The following is a 26,184-nucleotide window of genomic DNA, read 5'->3' as shown; positions in this document are numbered from 1 at the left end:
CCATCCTATGGAGAATGTCCTCAGACACACGAAAACGGAATTGCCTCTTCCGTTCACTCGCTACCCACCTTTTCTGAAGATATACTACGCACCTTTAGCAGGGTGCAGCTTATGATTCACCTACTTCGACCAAGCCTTACTTCTAATTACACAACTTGTGGCTCACAGCTTTTGGTGTGCCTTCAACTCTTAAATCTTGTATGATTCTTAATTTACTTATATCAGCATTATAATTATGATTCCTTGGCCTTGTTGCCATTACATAGTCATTACTATTAACTTATAATTTCCCTTATAATATTAACGTATATCTCAGCGACACCATTCCTCCTACGTCCCGGTCATGGGTTCGATCCTCGGAAGAATGAGTCCTGAGCTCCAATCTGGGGCTGACACGACACCTCCCCCCTTTGGGGAAAAATGAATGCAATACCTCTGCATTCATTTTTACTTTTACTCTTACATTCTGTTAGAGTCTCCATGCTCTTGTTCGTGGGTGCGCTGTGCCAAGTTATCTCTGATACTTGCTCTACCTGTAGTAGGGCGTTCGTGTAACTCTAATCCCGACAGCGATCCTGAGTGGCTGAGGGCCCTTTCAGCCAGTCGAGGATGCTGAAAATGGACAGTAATGTCCTCATCAGAGACCTTAGCTCTGTGGTCATTAGCGATCACATTCTGAAAAATACATAAGTTGGGACAGCGCTCTCTACTATCTTCTATGCATTTACTTAAAGGTCTACACCTTCTACAGCAACCACAACAGTAACAACAACAGCAACAGACTATTATAAGTACTGCAAACAAAATAATACCAGTTACAATTTGATATACACTTGTATACTGTTGGGTCATTTGCATTTTAAATTCCTTTTCTTTCTGCATTACCAGTGCTTCTACATCTTCAGTCTTATGACTGGCTAACCTTAGGTCGCTTATATGATTCAGTAAGCTTCCTACTGTAACCCTATTTAATTCTGGTACATCCTCTAATTTGATCTCACTGTCTAATTGTTCACAACAATCATATATTAACATTACTTCTGGCACTAAGTCTTTCCTTGTTGTCGTATTCACTGAACCTGCACTCTGAATTTTACTTGTGGGACTGTAAACTGTACACAAGTCTGTGAATTGTATTATTCCCACACCATTTAAACTTATATCACTGGTAATATCCTGACAAACACTGGTGACCTTAGTTTCATGAGGCGATACAAAAATATACATGTTATCATCAATAGGTATCCATAAGAGTTCATAAATCGACATCACACTTCTCTTGCAGTCTTCTGGAATAAAGCTAACACCAGTTAACAACTTGACAATACAACTACCCTTTGACATTACATTATTAATAGGAAAAATTGCCTTGCATAATCTCTGTCCATTGTCAGTCCACTTGCATTGTTTCACTTGTTCATCACTTAATTCTACATATGTCTGTCTTTCTTGATCAACTAATACATACTGTTTTTCATTAGATATATACACAAAATGGTTTGGATTACTCTTCATGGGAGAGGGGAAAGGTATACAATGGTACAAATTGTACTTTATTTTGTTAGTAAGAGGGGTGCGTAAAATATACACCAAAGTATCTCGAGTTATATATACACTCACTGATGATATTTTTAGAATCAAGTACCCATAAGTGACTTGCAAATCATATGGCAGATCATAACCCTTAGGGAAATCTCTTTGGGCCTTCTTATATGCCCTTACTAGATCATCGGGGCTTAACACTTGGACACTCACCGTGCCTGTCTGAGAACTTACAATACTATCTAATAAGATCTGATAATGCTCGTGCAATTGCATCAGAAATCCTTGCAATTCAATTAAGTGTTTATTTAATGATATTTGCATTTCTGATTGTCTAAAAGCCTCATTTATACCCGTTGTTTCATTCTGAATGAAACTCTTAAGTTGCTCAAAATTTTCACTTAGCTTGAGTTCATTTGCTGTGATGTCATACAGAGTATTATTGACAGATTGCAAAGTTGACTTTACAACTAACATTTGACTTTTTGCTACTTGTATCATGGACAATTGTTCCTGTTCTAGTTCCTTAATTTTGCCCTCGTAATACATTGCATCACTGTTATCGAGCGTACCAAATAACGTCTTTGCGATGGTACCAATTGCATTTATTAACCCGCGCTTGCTTCGTTTCCCGTTGCCTTCCGGTGTTTCGATCCTAGTAGTTTTCCTAATTAAATCTTTAATCCCTTGAATCCTTTGAAATTGTTGCTCTACTAACATTATCTCATGTTCGCACGTAATATGTACTTCCTTTTCTATCTGAATACAGAGGTTTTTAGTCTTCTGTAAACTTCTACGGGCTATCACAAATAGATCTGCCAAACGTGTAAGATTAATATAAGTAACCAGTTTCCATTCTACAGTGTATAATTGTACCTCTCCTTGATAATCAAAATAGACTCCGGCTGTATTCTCGTACCGTTTCATCTTGAAATCCAATTGACTGGTGGGTATGGACACCCCTAGCAACATAACTGCGACGACCAGCATTCTCCAGGTCGTGCGGCCTGCCACCCCTTCCATTCACCTCGTTCGTTCACCTCCCTGTAAGGTAAACAGCGACCTTCACTTTCTCTTTCACTCTACCTTACACATTATACTGTTAGGTGTTGTGGAACCTACCCTCAACTGTTTATCTGTACCTGAATACACACTTAATGTGACTGACTGTCTTACTGTAACGTTTGTCTTCTCATAATTATGCTCTGTACTAGTCTACTAGTATACTCGTGAGCAATTTAAATAAATCTACGAATTCTTTTTCGTAACTGATATCTCTGTGAAACTTCATTCTTGAGCAGCTCTAACAAAATTTTAGAGCCATCATTAGCCCATTCAAAAATTCTCTCCCTGCTTGACGTACCTGCGTCACTTCTCCTTATTCTTACGGACAGATGATAGACATCATTGGCAATTAAGAATTTGAATAGCGTCTGTTAAAGACTGCAGAGGATTTACCTCCAGGAATGGTTACAGAAGTTAAAGTTAAATACAGGTATGAATCTACCGAAGTGATCTTTTTGGATTGTACTCCGTACCCTTGGAGTCACATCTCACGGGATGGTTCTCAACGTGGTGAGAAAATTCCCTTCAGTGGATTCTGTTCCCACGAGAATCACACTGTTGTGGAAAATCACCGGCCTAATGGTGATATTTCCCAGGCAGGACCCGCCTCACTGGGTTCCATGCCTCACTCAGGACGCCCGTATTCGTGCATAAAGGACTAAATACAAGGCCATTCCCTAAGTGGAACCTTTAGTCGCCTCCTACGACAGACAGGTTCGAGTCGTGGTGTTATTCTGGCTGTGTAACTGTATGGGAAGAAGAGTACCAAAGTGTAGAGTGTTGTTTGCGTAAATCCCCGACACCACACGGGGTTATCCTCATGATAACGACCTTCAATTAGATATCATATGGATTACGTAAAACATTTATCTGTGAAATTTTTCTGTACCATGAATGAATTTCGTTTCAGTGGAACTAAGCTTGGCTTCACGCCCTTTCTGATTTTAATAATTACAAGCAGATCTCATTTATTTTACATACGACGCTACCTAATTTACTCATTTAATTTCTAGTGATAGTAAGTGAAGGCTTTTCAGAACGTGCATATAGCAAGTGTAGATAATTTTAATCCTCATTATGAACTCGAATTCTCTCCATATTCAGTTTGAACCCTGCGGTTCATTTTTGACGAGTTGATATCTGGACATACAGTCTCGTCACCTGTAGTCTTTCTGACGGGTACTTAGGACGTACTCACCATGGTACTCCCGTACCAAAATTCCTAGGTTCCTCTCTTACATAGGTTAAAATTTCTAGTACTTTCCTGATTTCGACGCGACCTGACAGAGTATTTCAACTAACTCTATCAGCGGTACACGATAATCCACAATGCCGTTGGAGTGAGGGAAGTGTAACTCACTGCGACCTAAATAGGAACCATTACCTTACATTCTTCTCTAATTAATGTACATTTTTAATCTATTCTGGTGCACGATAATTTGTCTACCACGCTTGTTTACCTGTAACGTGCAATTCACTCCCGATACCTTAGTAATCTTATAAGGACCTTGATACGGTGGAGAAAGTTTCTTTGAACGTCCCCTTCGTAGGGCATCGTTACGTAACAACACGAGATCTCCTACTTTGAATGAAACTTCATTCTTAGCCTTATCATAGTATTCCTTATCTCGTTCTTTGGTTTTAATTAACGTCTTTCTAGCTATTTCATGGCTCTCTTGCAGTTGTCTGGTTAACTGCTCCAAGACATTCTGGCATTCATTATAATTTGGCTCTGGTTTCCTTTGAAGAACACCAGGGATATTTGCCTTTCGCCCAAATATTAACTCAAATGGTGTATAACCTGTGCTAGTGTGCTTGGTCGTATTATACACAAACATTGCCATAGGAAGATAACTATCCCAGTCATCTTGTGAACTGCATACATAATGTCTTAAATATTCTGAGAGCACCCTATGAGAGCGTTCCAAACTACCGTTAGATTGCGGTCGAAATGCCGCTGTATGGACCTTCTTGATTCGCAATATTCTACATAACTTCTTAAAAACATCTGACATAAAATTTGCACCTTGATCTGTCAGTATAATATTTGGTATACCGAATATACTAATTACTCTATTAATCAGAGTTCGTGCTATGGTTTCTGCACTTTGGTCCGGCATAGCACTCGCAATTAAATACTTAGACAGCTGGTCTTGACAGGTGAGTAGGTACCTGTTTCCTGCTTCCGTTACATTTAAAGGTCCTACCACATCTAGTGCTATTTTCTCAAAGACTGCTTTCGGAGTATCTGTGATCTCCATTTTTGCTCTTACTTCAGGCCCGGTAATCTTATTCTTTTGACATGATGGGCATGAGCGTATATACCTTTCTACATCCTTTTGCATCCCTTCCCATTGATAATGGTCTTTTATCCGGGCATACGTTCTGGATATGCCCTGATGGCCTGATACTAATGACTCATGACATTCCTTAATAATCTCTAATTTATCTTGTTCTGTTAGCTCCGGGCTAGTGTTCCTAGCCTCTTCGGTTACATCCTCACTATCACTACTACCTTCTTCGCTTCCACTCTCAGGCTCTGTCACCTCTGCCGTGGCGTCCTCGGATTCAGAGCTGAGTCTCCGTGGTTGCACATTTTTATCTGAGCTAACAGGTCCTCCTAAGTTGTCATTAGCCTCACACTCCTCATTACTAGTCTCTTGGTTATTATCACTAGATTTAACTACTCGCACTTTCTGATCAGGCTCTTCGTTTCTAACTGGAATTCTACTTAAGGCATCTGCGTTGCAGTTACGCTTGCCTTCCTTGTACACTATCTCAAAGTCGTACTCTGCTAATTTCAATCGGAATTTAATTAATCTAGAAGATGGGTCTTGGACATTAAATACCCATTTCAAAGGCTTATGATCTGTTACTACCGTAAAATGCCTGCCGAACAAATACGGCCTAAAATACTTCACACTCCAAACAATTGCTAGTAATTCTTTCTCTGTCACAGAATAAATTCTTTCGGCCTTATTTAAAGTCCTGCTAGCGTAAGCTATCGGCAAATCCTTACCTATCTGTCCTTGTGACAGCACTGCTCCTAAGGCCTCATTACTAGCGTCTGTGGTCAATATGAAAGGTTTCTCAAAGTCTGGGTACTGCAATATCGGTTTCTCTGTTAACTTTTTCTTTAAGATCTGGAATGCCTGCTCTTGCTTATCCGTCCATTCGTACGGTACTTCCTTCTTAAGCAGCTCGTACAGTGGTTTCGCTATCTTACTATAGTTCGGAATAAACCTACGATAATAGCCTGACAAGCCTAGAAATCCTTTCAGCTGTTTCGTAGTGGTAGGCTGAGGATATTCTCTTACTGCTTGAACCTTTCGATCATCAGGTTGAACACCGCCCTTAGTAATTACATGTCCTAAGAAAGCTACCTCCGTTCTTAGAAATTCGCATTTATCTGGACCTAATTTGAGATTTACCTCTCTCAATCTCTGAAAAACATCACGTAATCTCTGATTGTGGTCCTCTACAGAGCTAGCATACACAATCAAATCATCCATATACGCCAAACATTTAATGCCTTCTAAGCCTGCTAGTGCTGTTTTCATCAAACGCGTAAAAGTTGCTGGCGCGTCTCGAAGTCCCATAGCTAATCTCTTGTATTCATAGTGCCTTCCTAAGGCAGAAAATGCTGTCTTTTCTCTGTCCTCAGGCTTCAGCAATACCTGATGGTATCCACTGGCCAGATCCATAGTGGAAAAATACTTCGCTTTTCCTAGGGCATCTAATATTTCAGAAATTAATGGAATAGGATACGTAGTTCCTATGGTGACGTCGTTCAAAAGTCTGTAGTCCACTACGACCCTCCACTTCTGCTTACCAGAAGCATCTAATTTCTTTGGGACTAAAAGGATGGGACTAGACCATGGGGAAGTCGAAGGAGTAATAATATCATCCTGTAACATCTGACTTATCTGACGACCTATCTCTTCTTTCTGAGCCTCGGGTAACCTATATTGCCTCACATGAATTGGAGGTTGATCTACGCGTGTGGGGATAGCATGTTGAAGTATATTCGTATGCGTTAATTTATCCCCTTCTAAGTGAAAAATATCCTGATAAGCCGTGCAGATAGCGTAAATTTTCTCCCTGTCTTGGGGAGCTAAGTGATCTACTCTAAGCAGCTCCCGTATTCGCTGCGTTCGAGATTTACCTTCCTGATTATGATTATTATTATCATTCCTCTGCGCGATCGGCCTCTTGGCCTGACTATCGCCCTTTACAGCTATGGTTTCTTCAACCTTGTGTACCTCCGCTGTATTTTCGCTTTCTACATCCAGTAACTTAACTACTGGGCTTTTTAATCGCCACTCCCTGTCAGTAGTGTTCAACATACTAACGAGTGCGACATAATCCTTGGCTTTCGTTAAACACTCAGCTAGGTATACACCTGGCTTTACTTCCTGCCGCTCTATCAAGCCTTCGGCTGACGGTTTGTCTACTTCTATGGCTACGATTTTCTCCACTCTTGGTTCGAGCACCACCCACATATCCTCTTTCGCCCCTAGTGGGTATCTTTTTCCTGCTATCACAGCATAGCCTTCCTTATAATTTAAGACGCTGTCTCTTAACACGTCCTTTCCAATTATACCGTCTTGTTTCAAATTAAAGTCGTTGTCCACTACATGGAAGTCTGGACATCTACCACCAACGGGAATTCGAACTTTTCCTTTGGTTTGCTTCGAACCTTTCGTTATGCCTCTTAACTTCAGAATTTCCTTGCGGTTAACCCAAGCACCGTAAGGAACACTACCTTCCTTAATAAGAGAGACATCACTTCCTGTGTCTATTAAAAATCTTAAGGCATCCTTACGCCCGGTTACCGTTATTAATACGGTACCTTCCTCATGCTGTCCGACCTTACTGGGACTGATGGTCTTATGGGAGGTCTCAAGCGTCCCTGACTTTTCTCCCTTATCTAGTTTAAAGCCTCTCTCTCGGTTTTAAACCAGCATTCTTTAGCTGAATGCGACCATCGCCTACAAACTCTACATCGCGTCTTTTCGCGTGTTCTATCACGGGAATTATTATTATTATTACCGTTACAACTCTGAACATTCCTAGTCTGTCTTCTAGGCAAGAACTCTGTTCTACCTTTGGGCTCGCTATCGCATCTGGTGCGACACTGCCACTGTAGGTGGCCAACCTTGCCGCAAGCGTAACAACGCCTGAATTCCGGCTTCGAATTTCTACGTGGGCACTCTGCCTTTTTGTGCCCTCTTTCATTACACTTAAAGCATTTCGGTCCCACCTTATTCGCGCTCTGTTGGTAACCAGAGGTGCGCACTATGTTCACCTCGTTACCGGTCTTACCGGTCTCTCTATTTCTGTTTTGGTTAGCTAATTTCTTTCTACACTGCCGTGCCCAATGGCCTGGCTTTCCGCAATAATTACATTTTATCTCTCCTGCGGCGTTTCTTCGAGGAGTAAGGGATTCCTTTGTCTTAGAACTCTGATTCTTCTGCTTACAATCTCTAGCTATATGTCCCTCCTTATTACAATTAAAGCATATTAGCAGCACCTTGTTATAATGGGGAGATTTACTAGGTTTTTGCGCCCCTTGCGTGGCCTTGCCTTGCCACCGACCCTTCGTGTAGCTTACCGGCTGGGTGTGCGCGCCTTCTTTTCTAGAAGCCGTACTATTCCTGAGGAGTGCCTCTCTCTCCTTCTGGGAATTAATCATGGCTTCTTCTTGTCTAGCAATAGCTACAGCCGCCTCAAAAGTTTGAGGGCTACGATCCTGTAGCTTACCCTGTATTCGCGCTGTATGAATCCCCTGAGTGAAAGCCGCTATCGCGATTTTCACTAGCATTCTGCGCTGCCCTGTACGATATTCTATTGGTTCATTCTCCAGGATAGCGTTTCGAAACATCAACGCCATTTCTTCAATTCTATGGGCCCACTCGGCCACGGTTTCTTTCGGTCCCTGGCTTTTTTGGAACAATTGACACAAATACAAGTCAAAAGTGCCCTGTTTTCCATAATATTCCCAAAGAGCTTCCTTAGCTCTTTCCCAGTTGATTATGTCACCTCTAGATAAGAACTTTTCGCGAGCAGAACCCGTAATCTTTGTCAAAATATATTTAAAGAATAACGGTTGGTCCCTATCCTTGATCATACTCTGTGCGGCATCCACATTAGCAATAAACTCACGTAATTGCTCTGGTTTAGCACCACTAAATTCATGACCTATTAACCGATATCCCTCAGTAACTGACACGTATAAATGTCCATCCTGTGCATCCCCAGCACTATCATAGTCAGAAACATTATCTGGCACATCATTGGGTACATTGGAATCTGCCATATTTACAACACTTGTGGGTACTTACCACTGCCCGAATATCTGCTGTCTTCTCTCGGTGTCTCGGCGTTGAGCTCCTCCAGGTGCCTCCTGCTGCTCTCCTGTCCTGATGTCCGCTTCCTTCTGCGTAGGCTGGAACGGTAGGCCTCTCGTCTGCTGCTCTGGACCGGATCTGCGAATCTTCTTGCTTGAGCTAGCCTCTTCTGCGTGGCTCTTAAAAATCTGTCTCTTCACTGAGGCGGAATCGAACCCAGTACCCCGCAGCTGCACACCAGTTTAGTTTTTCCTGTCGTGACACAGGCTTTGCCACGACGAGAAATGATAAATAATCAGATTGACTTCCTCCGAGCGGTAATGAGGGATTGTTCAATGGGCCTGGGAGATTTGCTACGTGTGAAGAGACGAAGTCCTCTATTTCCCAAAACCTTCCTTTAATAGCAGACTGATGAGTATGTATAATTATATACAGTATTTACAATCTCCTTCCTAACTTCAAATGACGCTGACATAGAAGACTTGGCGTGGTCGAAGTATTGAAGTGAATACTCTAAGTCCACACTTGGACCTTATTATTATTATTATCGGAGACCTGACTGACAGGGCTTCCGCCCGCACTTCTAGTTGACTTGTTCCAAAAAAGCCTCGATCAGGGTGTGTACCCCTGTTTTATACCTTCACTAACTTTCGCCTCCCTTCGAGAAGGCCATCGAAGTTTCCATCCTATGGAGAATGTCCTCAGACACACGAAAACGGAATTGCCTCTTCCGTTCACTCGCTACCCACCTTTTCTGAAGATATACTACGCACCTTTAGCAGGGTGCAGCTTATGATTCACCTACTTCGACCAAGCCTTACTTCTAATTACACAACTTGTGGCTCACAGCTTTTGGTGTGCCTTCAACTCTTAAATCTTGTATGATTCTTAATTTACTTATATCAGCATTATAATTATGATTCCTTGGCCTTGTTGCCATTACATAGTCATTACTATTAACTTATAATTTCCCTTATAATATTAACGTATATCTCAGCGACACCATTCCTCCTACGTCCCGGTCATGGGTTCGATCCTCGGAAGAATGAGTCCTGAGCTCCAATCTGGGGCTGACACGACATAGAGTAAAAATGTAACATACCCTTGGCTGTATAGTCGAGGATTTTTAAAGTCGCTGGCCTGGAAATGATCTGAACATAATTCTTATACAAGCGTAACGTCCCTTCTTTCTTGTACACTTTATCCAAATCGCTTCTGTGACATTTCAAAACCCACAGATCACACCTACAACACATCGGTATTGAAGGTTAACTGCTGCACTATACAATAAAATATGCATATTATATTTTAAGCCCGTTAAAACATGGGTCGAGCAGGTCAGAAGATTATGAAGTGCTATATAAATCTCTGTCACTGGAAGAATATATATGCAAACACAATATTACTTACATGTTCTTGTCACGAGGGAACCTGAAGAACGACCGCGCATTTTTCTCTACTTCGTAATTACTGCAGCCAAACACAGCACATACCTTTCCCCTCATGTTGAGAGGAGATATCAAGGAATGACACACACTACTATTTAATTATGTCAACTCGCTGAAAACGCATAAATAACACGAAAAACTTCACACAAAATACACGTGCTCTTATGACAGAATCAGTACCGTTCAGGTCTATCCGCTAGAGTGAGCTCCAATAGCTGTCCCTCGATATCTCGCTCAGTGTCGTGTATTGTCTCTACTGTATTTGATATGAGCTACATCACGTCATGAATCACTGTACTATGTAACAATATAATACTTCGAACTCTACTTTGAGTAAGTACACACTCGCACCCCTGGCGTAATCACGGCTCGAACGCTATATCAGAAGTACTTTTTGCGCACCACTGGCGTGGTCACGGCTCGAACACAATATCGGAAGTACTTGCGCGTCCTAGTGTACGACCTCATATTTATACTTGTATCCCCTCTCTTCCGAGTTCAATGGAGGTCATCCTGGGATGCACAGTCCCGATATCTTCATACGACAGTTTGCGGTTTGGCCCGTGGCTTTAATATATGATCCAATGATGTAATTATGTTCTCAAATGCTGTATACCTATTCTCAACTATTATCGTTCGCTGGTAATGGATATATTCGCGAATTTAGCTGCCGTATCCCGGCTCGGGGTTTCGCGCTCTATTGTGGCGTCCTTTTCCTTCAGCCAATCAACGAATAGCGTCCATGAATTCTCAGAATTACACCATGCAATCTCCCGTAATTATTAACTTTATATAAGTTTTATGGCATAGTAAGGCTCCTAAATTCCACTTTATTCTGAATCGATATTTCACTTCTTTCTATCAGTTTAATCCACGGAGTTAGCCTCGCTAGTGCTTCTTACAATACGAAGTTGTCGCCTTGCTTTGGTCAAGTGAATTTTTCCATTGGTCCACCTTAACCACGTGACCGGGAAGGCTCATATTTTTTTCTTCTAGTGCCAACTTCGTGTTCCACTCCCGCTAGTTACATGGAGATACCTCGCCATCATTTCTCAGAATTTTGCACCCGGCTCCCTGCGCTGTTGCTACTACCAAGACTGCCCCGGGCTAGGAAAACTTTGGCAACAAGTTATGCTCTCTCTTTCCCTGTTGGCACAAATTCTGAGAAACCTAATTCTGTCCCTCATTGTGTTTGTTAATCTCACTGGAGACAAGAGTCTGTGGTATGATGAAACCTGCCATCTCGGCCTGGCCTATTCTTACTGTATGTACAGTAAGATACTATTTATTCTGAACATGAAATATATATTCCTCAATAATTCATCATAATTACAATTGCATGACGCTTATCATACCCCCACCAGGGTGCAATATATATATATATATATATATATATATATGGCATTGCAGTTTGTTACATGATATTTGAGTTCATTCAAATTAAGCAACCATTTTTTGTTGTTATATTATTATCATCGTAATTTGCATTGTTTTGAAAACTGTTTAGGGGTTGTCTAATGAGGTTTTAATGGGCTGGTTAGTTTTTCCTTTAATTTTCCTGTTCGTAATTTGTGTTTATGTGAACGGCTTTTATGAAACTATATTCTAGTTTCATTATTATGGTTAATTATTGTTGTTGTGTATTTGAGATTAATATATGTTAATGATTTGATTGAGCAATGTGTGAATTGAATTAAAGTGTATTTTGTAAGACATTATTTTTGTTGATAAATAAATGACCTATTAAAACATCTGGGGTGGCCAAGATGCTGCATTTACCATGGATAAGAATATCCTAACCCGCATTCCAGACACTTAAATCAGAGTAACCTCCAATGGAATTCGTTAAATGCTAATGCAAATAGATGTGAATTTTTTAAATGTGTGTGCTCATTGAGATTGGCCTGGTTAGCTGTTATTGTGATGTCAATTTTGATACCTTCTTTAACATTCAATGATTTGCTTTTATAATCATTGTGTAAAATAATTAGATCTGTGTTGATATCTGTGAAGTGTGTGACATGTCATGTGTGTTCATCAAATGCTGAGTATCTTTTGTATCTAATTCCTTTTTTTTTGTGTTCTTTGTTTCTGGTGTGGAAATTACATTTTGTCTGGCCGATATACATAGCATTGCAATTTGGTTCTTGGCATTTGAGTTTGTAAATTCCTGATTTAGAAAAATGGTCTTTTTTATTCACATTACAATTACCAGTTTGTTGCTGTAATGTGTTGGTTTTTCTAAATGCTATTTTAAACCCTTCCTTTTTGAATACGTTAACTATTTTGTACATATTTTTATTTACAAAATTAAGAACCACATATTTATCATTTTCGGGTAGGGGTTTGTTTATGTTTTTCTGTTGTTTTTATTAGCTGGTCTACTGTGTTGGGAAGATAGTTGTTTTCTAGCACGATTTGTTTTGTTATTTATATATCTTTGTAAAAATGGGTTTTGTTCATTGGTATAGTTATTGTTCTGTTTATCACCACGTTCTTTACTTCTACTGATAGTGATTTCCAGGAAGTTGATCTTCCCATTTGTTTCTGCTTCCATTGTGAACTTGATTGCATTGTGTAATGAGCTTATGTCTAGTAAATGTTCTTCATTTGTGATGTCATTATCATACAAGTATATTGCGTCATCCACATATCTGCTCTGCCCTGGTGCATTATTCCTTCGGCATGTTCGTCAGTTCAGAGTTTGTTCTCAATGCTATTTTAGAATATGTTCGCTATTATTCCTGATAATGTTGAACCAATGGCTGAATCCGTTTTTTGTGAATATATTTTGTTGTTGAACATGACCATATTATGATTTAAGGTTGTTCTTAACAGATTATTTCTTCTGTTTCTCAGGTTGAATTGCTTTCTTTTAGATATTTTTCTGTGCTTATAATCAACTCTTCTGCAGGTATGATTTGCTACATGTTCATTATGTCAAAAGATATAATTCTCGTGTTTTGTTACTTTCAGCTCATTACATTCTTTCGTAAGTTCTAATGTGTTTTAATCTACCTATTGTTTTTTTTTAATTTTTACCTTTCTTTTGAACATTTTGTTGAGAAATTTGTTTACATTGTAATGGGCTTTTTTGAAATTTATTATTGGTGTGATGGGACATGTGTCTTTGCCCTTAACCATAATACCAAAACATTAGCATAAAATCCATACAGATTACAGAAAATCTGTAATTATTGGCAAGTCTGTGTTTGCGCTCTTAGTCCCATGGCTATGGCGGTGGCTCTTAAATTATATTATTCATAGCGAGTTCTTATTGCCTTTTCTTTACAACATTTTCACAACATTCTCCTCCATGCTGGTAGTTATTTGATCATCCATTTTTACCTAAACAGTATCCTTGCATGTTCTAGCATTCAACAAGGTTGACTATGTTTCACCTCTACATGCTTTTTAAAGTAACCTAATAATTGAGCTGTGAAACCAGTTCAGAAAACTCCTTAGTCGATAATGTCATATTCGTTGCACTCTCGTGCATCTTCAGTGTTCATGAATTACTTTATATGCCGAGCATGTGGCTACATGTTGGGTCGTTAACTCGTAGCTGTCAACTTGCATTGTGAAGATAGTGAGTTTGAGCCCCTTTCTCAGCAGCCTTGAATATGCTTTTCCATTGTTTCTCATTTTCATACCAGGCAAATGCTGGGATCACTTCTCTGTCCTTGCCCTTTCCTATCCCATCGTCGCCATAAGGCACGACTGTGTTGGTGTGCGACATAAAACAAATAGTAAAAAAGTAAACTTTATAAATTTGATTCAATCAATATGGGTATTCTTTTATTTACAGGGGAAGAGCAGGTCTCCTGACACCTTTCATTTACTACCATTTTCTGTCCCTGAGGTATGCTTCTCGGCGGAATCCTTACACTCGCAATATGTTTTATGAATTTCGTCTCCTTTTGGAAAGAACTGCTAGTAAACCTGGATTACCATCATTCTTGCGAAGTGCTATAATGGCTGTGATCAACTTCACATCAAGACTTGCCCCCCCAATCCCGCAGGTACAGCAACAATAATGTGTGTGGGTGTGGTGATTGGGTGGTGGCAAATGAGCACTCTCAGTTTTTCCTTTTGAAATACTTATTGTATTATCTTCTTCCATTCTTGCATTTGTTACAGTTTTGTATTTGAACTCTTGAATTTTTTACTAGCAACTTGCATTTTTGACTTGAATGTGTGTGTGGGTGTGTGCTGTACTCCTCAGCAATGTTATTTTTGTAATGTTATTCTCAAGATTTGACCTGGCCTACTCAAATATTTTTTATGCCTTCTAAAACTAAAATCTGCATGGTTTAATATCATGTAGATAATAGATTTAATGTAATCCCAAATCCTAAAATGTAAATTATCAGCTTCTGTAAAATTCAAAATTATTGTGAAGGCTCCATTTTATTAAATTGAAAAATCACAAAATCTATACAGTACTTCAGAATAGTATCTGGAGCAAGTCAAAGATTTATCCATAGGAACATATCTAAAGAGAACTTGGCATCCTAGCAAACAAACATATGTTGTGTAGGTTTGTAGCACTTTTGAAATGTTGAATTGTAATATATAGGAACTACTAAATGCAAATTTCTCTTGTATTACAAATATATTATTCTTGTTATTATTGTATTATTTTGTATATCATAACTTCTAATCATTTTAAACAGTGGCATATTTAGGTATGTCTTACCTCTAGACTCACAGATAATGCCACCCTCTTAACACATAGTGAATGATCTGTTTTAGATGACAACAGTATAAATAAATTATATTTGTCATATCTGTATACAGATATATATATATAAATCCTCGTGGGCAATTATGATGCTGAATGAATAACATGTCTTGGTCTTCTTTGCTATATATATATATATATATATGAACTACCAACGATCTAACGCCATTCAGCATGACCTCTGTCACAAAGAAAGCCAGAATCTTCACTACTTTAAATGAAGAAAGAAAAGCAACCATAGCAATAGATGTATATAACACATTATCTGACTAACTGTGCCTGATCACAGTTATATATGCTGTGCTACCAGTAAGTACTATAACTCTGTACATACAGACTAGGGGCTGGAAAGTCTTCACAATTAATGTATGTAGGTTATCTAATGATCTTGCCTTGTGTTGATGAATGTTGCCTCTTTCAACTTGCTTTTATGATGTATATGGCTTATACCAGAATATGCCACTGGATATCATCCCCTCCTCTTCCCCTCTGGCAAACTAGCAGATCTGCAGTTCTGAAATTAAGGTCTAGATTTTACTATTTATATAAAATCTATCGTCTGGCAAAGTTTCGCATCTGCAGTTTTTTTCTATATGGATAACATCTAAAACCAACCATTGAAGTTTAAAAATGGATTTTATATAACTGGTTTCATTTCTCCTTATTTACTGACCATTTGCACTTTCATCACTTGCCAGAGGGAGAACAAATGATATTACTCCTTGTAGTTATTTGTTATTATTTACCACAGTTATTCATTTAATTCTCAAAGAATATTACTGATGAGCTTAACATGTCAGTAATGTAATTTTCTTAAGAATTTTACTATGTTTACTCCTGTTATCAAAGAAGTTAATTGGAACATTTTTGTAATACTGCCCATCAGGATACCAAAATTCAGTTTCCAAGAATGAGTTACTTTTAAACTGTTCTATCAAATTTGATGTTCTCAAATATGACAAACATTGTCCATTCCATTTTTATCATTTATTATTATTATTATTATTATTATTATTATTATTATTATTATTATTATTATTATTATTATTAAACTAATTTCATTGTGGTATTTAGCACAGCAGTGTATTTATGGTTTTATTTTGTGGTCTTTTCTATGAAGAAATTGAGGTATATGAGAATGGAATAGAATGCAATCACATTTGAAAGAGTGGATAGTTTACAGTTACGTTTCCTTCAATTAGTTCTGTGTATATGATCTGAATATATTAAAATACTTACTGAATTTTATTGCATATTTATGAAAAGTTGCTTGAAATGAGAACATATTTTCCAACATAATCACTAACAGATCTGAGCTCTCTATCGGTTAATCGACAATCTTCTGGTCCGTGTTTCTAATATATATTCTGAAAAAGAAAACTCAAAAATCATTTTTGTTGTCTACAAATAAACTGTCATCACTATTTTACTGTCCAACAAAGGTGTTGCCAACCACAGTTTTGTATTTGGTGTTGATTATGGATCTTATTGATAAAATATACCCCCTGCCACATGTCAGACTTACTTTGAATATTGCCAGTCTTTCAAATACTACTTTACTTTTCAACATTAATAGAATATTTATTAAAGTTGCCAGTTTGTTTGAGATGATTAGGTGTTTACGTATTCACATAGCTAGGAAAATGGGCACATTAATGCTGGAAACGGAAAATATCAACATTGACATATTAAAGCATTTATTGTTTATAAGGTTTGAAATCACCATTAATTCATCCAGGCAAATAAGTAAATGTTCAAGCACCCATTGTTAGCAGTTAGCTCAATGTGACAAATCTTATAATAAATGACCTTTACATGGAATTGATTACTTAAACTTCCTATTCTATTTGTATTGTCATATTAAAATAATGCCTTATTCAGTTTGAAGCTAGCATTATGGCTGTATCTACCTGTGTAAGTTCATTAAATTCCAAACCTAGGGAACTAGTTCCAGACTTTTATTTTGTCTGTTGCCCCCCTTAGAAATATATCACCCATATGAATCCTGTAATTTGATGATCTTAGCGATACCTGTTGTTTTAACTTCTAACATAGTTCCCTCATTGAGGCCACCTCCATGTAGTTCATCTGATTAGTACAAGTTACTACTATAGCCACATACTGCAGTTTGTTAAATTTTGGTTTCAGTCATAGTTATATCTAACTTTTTCTCAAATTGCCATGTTGCAGCCATGAGTGCTACTTCTGAAATAATTTGTTTGCTGCAAGTCTGTTCTTTATATAAACCAAGAGTTTTCTTTAATTAGCTATGTCATTTTGACCTTATTGTTCCTGTCATTGTTGATAAGTACCATAAGGTATTCTTTGGAACAAGAAAATAAAGTAACTTATTACTTGTTTTTGTATCATATCTTGTATGTAAGGTAATAGTTTTGTTTGTACAAAATTAGAATATATCAACATGTTTCAGACTATGCAGAACAAAAAAAAGAAATTTGTAATATAATCTGAACTCTGTTCAGTCTGTTAAATCTGAGGTAATAACCAAAGTAATATGTCAGGATGAATGTAGGTTAAAAAAGGAAACAAGATCAGAAGGGTTACCTTAGTACATATATAGACATCCAGGATTGATTAAATTTCATAAACTGCATTCATTTTTAAGGATTTTTAATAAATGCAAGAGCATTCATTTCAATGTAAATAACATGTAGTATTTGATAATGAAGTATTAAAAAAGCTACAGAACTGAACATTAAAAAGCAAGAAGTGGAAAAATAAAAAATAATATCAGCAAGTTTCCTTGGTATATATTTACTGGTTACTTTCATAGTTATTTATGATTTTTGCCTAAATCACTTCCATGTTGCTGCCATTTGTTGTCATTTTGACTTTGTTTCTTTCATTGTTGATCAGTAACATTAGGTGATCATGCAGTGATTAAATCATTGAAGTGTTATATGAAAGAATTTGTAAATGAAGTTTCTGGCACTACAGTTTCAAACAATCATTGTTTCAGGGGATTGCTTAATATGATGTAAATTATAAGGACTGGATTCAGAATTCCCCTTCATAACTCTCATACTTAGTACTGTTGAGTGTCTGATATTGAATTATATAATGAAGTAGGCATTTCTTCCTCCTACTTTTAACTGATGTTAAGGGGGCATAGAAGGTGGATATAATAAAGCAGGTAAGAAGTGTTGGTTGTGACAGATGCATTATATTTGATGCACTATGCTTCTATTAGTTTTATTTTAGCTGATTGTGAGTATAGCCTACATGTTATATTTGTTTTGTTATGTGTGTCTACAAGAAACCGTAAGTGAATTTTACTAACATAAAGTGTTTGAAGTGCATGATAGAGGTACACATTTTTTATTGTTATTATTCACATTAAGGTGTTGTATTTGTGTTGTTAATTCTGTAATATCCTGTTTCCATATCATGTCAACAAGCAGGAATGAGGTGCACTGAAAATTAAAAAAATAATTCATTGTATTTAACTTAAATCCTCTCCTACTTTTGTTTAATTTCTCAAGCTTCCAGAGGGAGATAATAGAAATTGTCTAAAAGTGTCCTTGGTAACTACTGGAACTATTGCTTCTTTGTATCTTTTGGAGCACTTAAATCTGGCCCATCTCAGGGAAATATAGCCAATTGTTTGAGAGACAACCTATAGCAGAGGTGCTCACACTGGGCATTCCGTCCTGCAAGTGCCTAGCACTGCAAGTGGGTGGGCAGTCAGGCGATGAGCTAGCTTATACTGTTCAACCACAGTGATGAAGTGGCTACGTCGCAGGTCGTTAGCGAGGCCGATCACTGCTGTGATGCCCGAGTTTTAAATGGAGGCAGAAAATAATGAAAGAAGAGAGCAGAAATCCACGTCATTCTCAATTTACGATTTCAGAAATAAGTTACTTATGTTCATTGCAGTTTATGTATTTTGACCAGATAAATAAAGACTTAGGCCTACACCCTGAAATATTTTTACAGTATATGTAATGAATTACAGTTTTCACTACAGTATAAGTCCGTTATAGCGAGAACTCATAACGGTGAAAATTTTACTCGCTATAGCTGATTATCGTTATATCCTATTTTTCGTACAAGTCAGAAAATCCCACACATTAAAATCGGCATGAAACGGCAATCAGTTTGTTCAAAACTTGCGTTTTCGTGGATGATATCCACACAACTTACTCGTTATTTTTCTAAATCCGATACTACGTAAAAATGTATGTTTAATTTCATTCTGAAAAAAATATAGTATCATTCCATAAGCCTCTTTGGTGAACGTTATAGTTTTTTTCTTCGAACAGAGTCACCTAATCTAACCGAATATGTATCATGACATATTTCAAGCGCACATAGAGAAATGATAACCACCTTGCTACAAATTTACATGGCAATAGCCTTTCCGAAATTTAACTAGACGCGAGAAAATATAAACTACCCCCTGAAATCAGTGATGTACTCTGCCATATCTTGAGGTGTATCACATTCTTACTTAATTTTTTTAGTATATAACATTAAAAATACGCTATATTCTATTTCTGATGAGTTAACACGCATTTGTTACGACAACTTATCCTTTATTTTGATTTTCTTTTAGAGAATAACAGTCGACGTGTAGGTACTAATCGACTCCAACATCGCCTTCGAATGTCGGCAAGAGCTCGCAAGTGCACATAGCAAGAGAACGATACTGTACCGAAGATGATCGATCGCATCTTGAGATAAACATTTCAGCTTTCTTATTCAAACAGCGTCACCTAACCTAATATAAACTGTACGATATGTATCGTGAAAACATATTTCAAGCGCCAGTAGAGAGATGATAACCTTGCTATAAATTTACATGAATAGCCTTTCTGGAATCAATGATGCACTCTGCCATTTCTTGAGGAGTATCCCATTCTTACTTAATTACAGTATTTAGCATTACATTTTAAGTCATAGTTTACTTCGGCTTTTATTTTTAACGAGTTAACAATTGCTATCGGACACGTTATTTACACATTTATTACGAAAACATGTTCTCTTTCATTTTCTTTACGAAACAGCAGTCGACAGGTATTACTAATCGACTCCGACATCGCCTTCTAATGTCGACGAGAGAGCTCGCTAGTGGGTATAGCAAGGAAAATATTCCGAAGATGATCAATCGCTGCAATATAATGGCTTGGTGCATACATATCACTAACGGAAAAAATCGCGCAAGCTTAATCTCTCGCTGTAACCGAAGGCTAATACACAGTTTAATATACGAACTTTGAAGGGACATACAAAAACTGGCGTGATACCGGGGCTCTCACATGCCGTACTCGCTATAGCGGAGTTTTATTACATTTTAAGAGGTGCTCATGAACCGTTCTAATATAATACGGAGTAAAGGTGAATAAGCTGTAGCTTGTGGTTGTTTGGGTTTAAATTATCTGATAAACTCGCCAACAATCCAATCATGCTTACCAGCTCGCCTGCACTGTGCTAGCCTCAACGGGCGCTCAGCTAAGCATCCCTGACCTATAGTTACTTTATTCTTTGTGTCATTATCTGAAGAACCAAAATAGGGGCGAATTTACATTGAATGTAATGTATATACTACCAGGTTCTTATTTAATGGATATTAAATATAAACCTGATAATTGAACTATCATCAGTAGCAGAATATAGGCAACCATTGACAGACTGAATTAGAGAATTTGAACTGATATGGTTTACCAGGCTAAGGAATCATGTATCACAGACCAAGGTACTACAAAACTACACTACCTGACAAAAAATGTTAAGCGCTCAGTAGGAGTGGTTGAAAGTGAATGGAACTACATATGCTGAAAGACCATGTGCCTTTATTGAACTGATTACACAATATGGGATGAAAGAGAGAAGGCCGTTAGCAGTCACAGGTGGAATGTTGGGGCCAGGTCAGTAGGGTGTCGCACCCTCACCCCCGGCCGCAATGCATGCCCTTATGCGGTTCGGAATGGTATCAAACAGCCTTTGGATTCTCTCCTGAGGCAAGTTCATCCACAGCTGTCTCTCCAGGTCCCGCAGGTTGGTACACGTGTTCAATGACGGAGAGGTCTAGGGATCTTCCTGGCCACGGGAGGACCTCAACATGCTCTGGGCAGTCCACAGGCATGTTGTGTGTGGACGTGCATTATCTTGTTGGAACAGTAGGTTCTTTCCAACACGCAGTTTGCTGTCAGTACATGGACGCATCCATATACCGCTCTAAATCAAATCTCTTTATTTGCAAATGAGGTGTCTACCTCGGTGGCAAATGGTACACTAAAATACATTATTGTCAAGCACTAAATTTTAAATTAACAGGAGACGCAGAAAATTTTCCTAGAATACAATATTATACAATTTATGCTAATTTTTTCTATTAAACACACACATCATCCTTAATAAATTTATATTGTTTACAAAATTCTACTTATAATATCTTACAAACATAGTCAACTCATATACAGTACGGTATGTGAAATTACTTCTAATAATACTATACAACTGGTATAAGATTAAAGTTAACACTGAATTTATTTACATATTTATATTTCACCCATTCTGGAACCTAAGTAGCATAACGACCTGCTGCATCTTAACCAGAGCCCCTTTTGCCACCACTTTTCAGAGTTCCTGAAGGGCCTTCACAGCTACCGTAGCGGTCCCAGGGCCCTCGAAGTCCCCACTGTACTTCACCCCTACAGGCAGTCCCCTACTTGGGCTGTCCAAACTCCTTAGACCAGGGGATGGAATTAATTTAATCACACATTTATTATTTACAATATCCTGCACTGGTCAAATGCCCTCTAACATTTAATTTATTATCTCTGTTGTTTATTCTCTTCTTGAATATCTGTACAGATTTTGGAAAAGGATCAAACACTACCCCTGGTAAACTGTTCCACTCCTTCACGCCCTTCCCAATGAAAGAAAATTTACCCCAATCGCTTCTGCTAAAATTCGTTCTAATTTTGTACTTGTGGTCAGTTCTACCAATATAATTATTTTCCAACCGAAGCCTCTCACGGATATCTCCCCATGCTTCTTCTCCTGTATAGGCTCTATATAATCGTATAAGTCTAGTTTTCTCCCTTCTCTTACTTAAAGTTTCCCACCCAAGTTCCTTTAACATTTCTGATACACTACTCTTTCTCCTGAAATCCCCTGTTACAAACCTTGCTGCTTTCCTCTGCACACCATCTAGTTCTTTTATTAGGTATTCTTGGTGAGGATCCCAAACACTGTTTGCATATTCCAATAATGGACGAACCATACTTAAGTAACTTTTTTCTTTTAATTCTTTGTTGCATCCTTTAAGTAGTCTCATTATGACATGTAACGATCTGTATGCTTTCCCAACAATGTCATCAACATGACCCTTCCAGTGCAAATTACTTTCAAATCTCACACCTAAGTATTTGCATTTGCCATCTTTTGGGATAACTACCTCATCCAAAGTATACGCATGCGCTGACTTCGTACCGGTTCCGGGATTGATACACGATTGGGTTGTGTTGGAAGGGATTCTCGTTCATGAACTCCAAGGAATAGGAGTAACGCAATAGGGAACATGCATGATCCGGGGTTTTAATTAAAAATATGCTAATCTGATTCAAAATTTCATGCAGAATTCAAAAATGTGATCAGAATGTACAAATAATAACTCCAAACATGATAAAAATCTACGAAAATGTCACGTCACGCAAGTACGCGATCTCATTGGTCTGACGTCATCGTACAGGTTGACTGAATTAGCAGACGAAATAACTCATAGTCTGCTGTGAGAAGCAGGATACACTTCGCGTATTTCTACTTTACATTAGTGTCTAGTATGGTTAAATTAGAGATCTATACATTGGATAATAATCTGAGTGGTATATTTTAGACTTAAAATGAATCCTACGCAGACAGTGAGGCAGAAAACTTATAAATGGTGTAGAGTTCCGATGTGCAATAGCACATCGCATACCGTACCAAACAAATTGTTTATAAATGTTCCAAAGACGCTAAAACTAGGGAGAAATGGATTTTGGCGAGCCGGAGAAATGCTGGTGATATATCGGAAAAGTCTACAGTTTACTTTTTGAAGATTTTAACGTAAGATTAATTTGTTTGAATTTTCAAATCACTTTTCCATGTCAGCTGTTCTAGTGGTAAAACTTTAAATTTTAACGTATGATGCTTTATTTAAATGCTTCAATTACATCTTGGAATATGAAAGTAATAAACAGTGCATTAAATAATGCTGATTATTAAAGTATTCTCCAAACCTAACCTATGTTTTGGGTGATCCATGTCAAGATAATAAATCAAAGGGGTTATGAACCATTTTGACAGCTCTAATTCTATCTTGGCATGGGACAGTTATGTATGTCTTTATTGAACAGCTTAATTGATAAAGAAATTTAGGCTATATCTAAATACTCTATAATGTAACAAAGAATAGGCGTGTACATCATGAAAGGAAACAACGTGAATTTAACAAATGTATAACTCTACACAAAACCAATGCTTGTCTGTTGGGGTCTTATAAGTTAACAATGCTCAATTATAATAATTATCATAATATTAATGAAATAAATAACATAATTGCACACAGGTGAAAATAGTGATGTAGGTGTTTAAAATATTATCCAACTTCGCCTAAGTTTTAGGTTATACAAGCCAAGTCAATAAACCGAAGGGTAAAAATACTGCGCGAGTTGGCCGTGCGGTTAGGAGCGCGCAGCTGTGAGCTCGCATCCGGAAGATAGTGGGTTTTGAACCCCACTGCCGGCAGCCCTGAAGATGGTTTTCCGTGGTTTCCCATTTTCACACCAGGCAAATACTGAGGCTGTACCTAAGGCCACGGCCGCTTTGTTCCCATTCCTAGGCCTTTCCTGTCCCATCGTCGCCATAAGACCTGTATGTGACGGTGTGACGTAAAGGAAAAAAAAAAAGTAAAAGTCACAGCACCCAAAGACATTCCTGTATTGAGCGACTAAAATGTCACCAGGACACTTTTCTTTCTTGATAAGCGCAGCTTGTTAAAAGCCAAATGTAATTAATGTTATTGGCTTCACGCCCCGCTAACTACTTCTACGATTTTCGGAGACGCCGATGTGCAGGAATTTAGTCCTGCAGGAGTTCTTTTACATGCCAGTAAATCTACCGACACGAGGCTGACGTATTTGAGCACCTTCAACTACCACCGGACTGAAGCAGGATCGAACCTGCCAAGTTGGGGTCAGAAGGCCAGCACCTCAACAGTCTGAACCACTCAGCCCGACTTGTGAAAACTAGATGAAGTCATATTTATCTTTATCATGTTTAACTTTTTCCCTCCACAAAGATATTTAATTCTCTTTCATGGGCCCCGGAAGTGGGTAGGCCAGTTGTCCCAACCATAAATATATTTTTTGGGGGGAATGATAGATTATAGCCCTATAGTACTATGATCTTTCTTTCTTTCTTTCCTTCTTTCTTTCTTTCTTAATCAGTTTATCCTTCAGGGTTGGTTTTCTCTCGGACTCAGCGAGGGATTTCACCTCTACCACTTCAAGGGCAGTGTCCTGGAACGTGAGACTTTGAGTATGGTGATGAAACTGGTGAGGAGGGCCATTACCTCGCCCAGGCGGCCTCACCTGTTATGCTCAACAGGGGTCTTGTTGGAGGATGGGAGGCTCGGAAGGGATAGACAAGGAAGAGGGAAGGAAACGGCCGTGGCCTTAGGTGCCTGGAGGAGAAGTAGGAAAATACGAAAAACCACTTCGAGGATGGCTGAGGTGGGATTCGAAACCCTTCTACTCAGTTGACCTCCCGAGGCTGAGTAGACCCTGTTCCAGCCCTCGTACTATTTGTTTTCAACTTTCATGGCAGAGCCGAGAATCGAAACCGGGCCTCCGGGAGTGGCACACATTAACCACTACACCACAGAAGCGGACTAGTACTATAATGCTACCTATATGTTTATGTTAGTGCTGAAATCCGATTTCTTACTTTACTAATGCTGAAAGCCCGAAAATGTAATGTTATTCTTTAATATGGGAATCAGTCTAGAAGGAAATTTTGAAAGTGATGTTATTTCTATCCAGGTTTGTTGTTATCCTAATACTATGGGTTACAGTACATTGCACGTACATAAAAGACGCCACTTACAAACTTGCTAGTTATCCGCGAATTTCTGCGGCCACAAAAGTCACATTTTTCAAGAATGATGACATCTACACATGGTAGATTGTCTGACTGTGCTGTTTTGAACCTTTCTTCTGTCATTTCGAAGTTATTCGCGATCATGAATAATAAACAATCGGCTTTTAGCAACGGCTGATGCACAACGGCTGGTAGAGCTCCATGCGGTACTGGATTGTGACGTCACAGCGCGCCGCTTACGTCAGAGGCCGTTTCACTCGCCGTGCGGAAAGGCACTATTAAATATTTTTTTAATGGTAGAAAACAAGGCAACATACCACAATGCAATACGTTTACGTACTATTTCATTGGTGTACTTTTCAAAACAAATATTTTTGAAAATGATGCATGTTCCCAATTACTGTACTGACCTGGTGTAATGCCGATATTTTCCCATACTGTCCGTAATGTCTTGTATGATGCTCACTTCTTTCATATCGATTTGTAATATCTTGAGCAACTCCTCGGCTAATGCGGAAATGCTCAAAAAACTCATTTTTATTATACTGAGGAACAGTTTCTTCTGAAGGATACATCGTATTTCAATTACCGGTATATTTTGTTTCACCTGGTAGCTTTTGTGCCTTTATAAACTATAGCCCTAACGTAACACAATACATAAATAACTAAAGAAAGATGTTTAATTACCGTCACCTAAATAAATTTCTTTTCTTTTTGCGAAAAATAGTGCCTCTTCTTCACTGGATGAAGATTGTAAATAATCGTCGTCACTATCCATCCTAACCTCAGTAACCAAACAGCTGATTAATTTATTAATGGGAGAAGAGCGCGCAATGTGCATAAAAACAGCTGATTAAGGAACTCCAAAGAAATCAGCGTACAGCAGGAGGCGACGATACAGTGTTTCTGCGCATGTCACAAATGTACG

General features: G+C 38.4%; 1 protein-coding gene across 2 annotated transcripts in view; it reads left to right on the top strand.

Annotated features, from left to right (window-relative positions):
• Nucleotides 1–18,622, top strand: part of Kr-h2 (Krueppel homolog 2) — a 192,824-nt gene extending 174,202 nt beyond the window's left edge. For both annotated transcript variants that reach the window (XM_067142759.2, XM_067142760.2), the window contains exon 6: nucleotides 14,214–18,622. In XM_067142759.2, coding sequence (XP_066998860.2) covers nucleotides 14,214–14,442 — 229 coding nt within the window. In that variant the 3' untranslated portion in view covers nucleotides 14,443–18,622. The remainder of the gene's footprint in view (nucleotides 1–14,213) is intronic.
• Nucleotides 18,623–26,184: the final 7,562 nt, after the last annotated feature.

This window comes from Anabrus simplex, chromosome 3, assembly GCF_040414725.1.
Source record: "Anabrus simplex isolate iqAnaSimp1 chromosome 3, ASM4041472v1, whole genome shotgun sequence".
In the NCBI taxonomy this organism is placed as follows: domain Eukaryota; kingdom Metazoa; phylum Arthropoda; class Insecta; order Orthoptera; family Tettigoniidae; genus Anabrus; species Anabrus simplex.
This window is presented reverse-complemented; position numbering and strand designations above follow the sequence as displayed.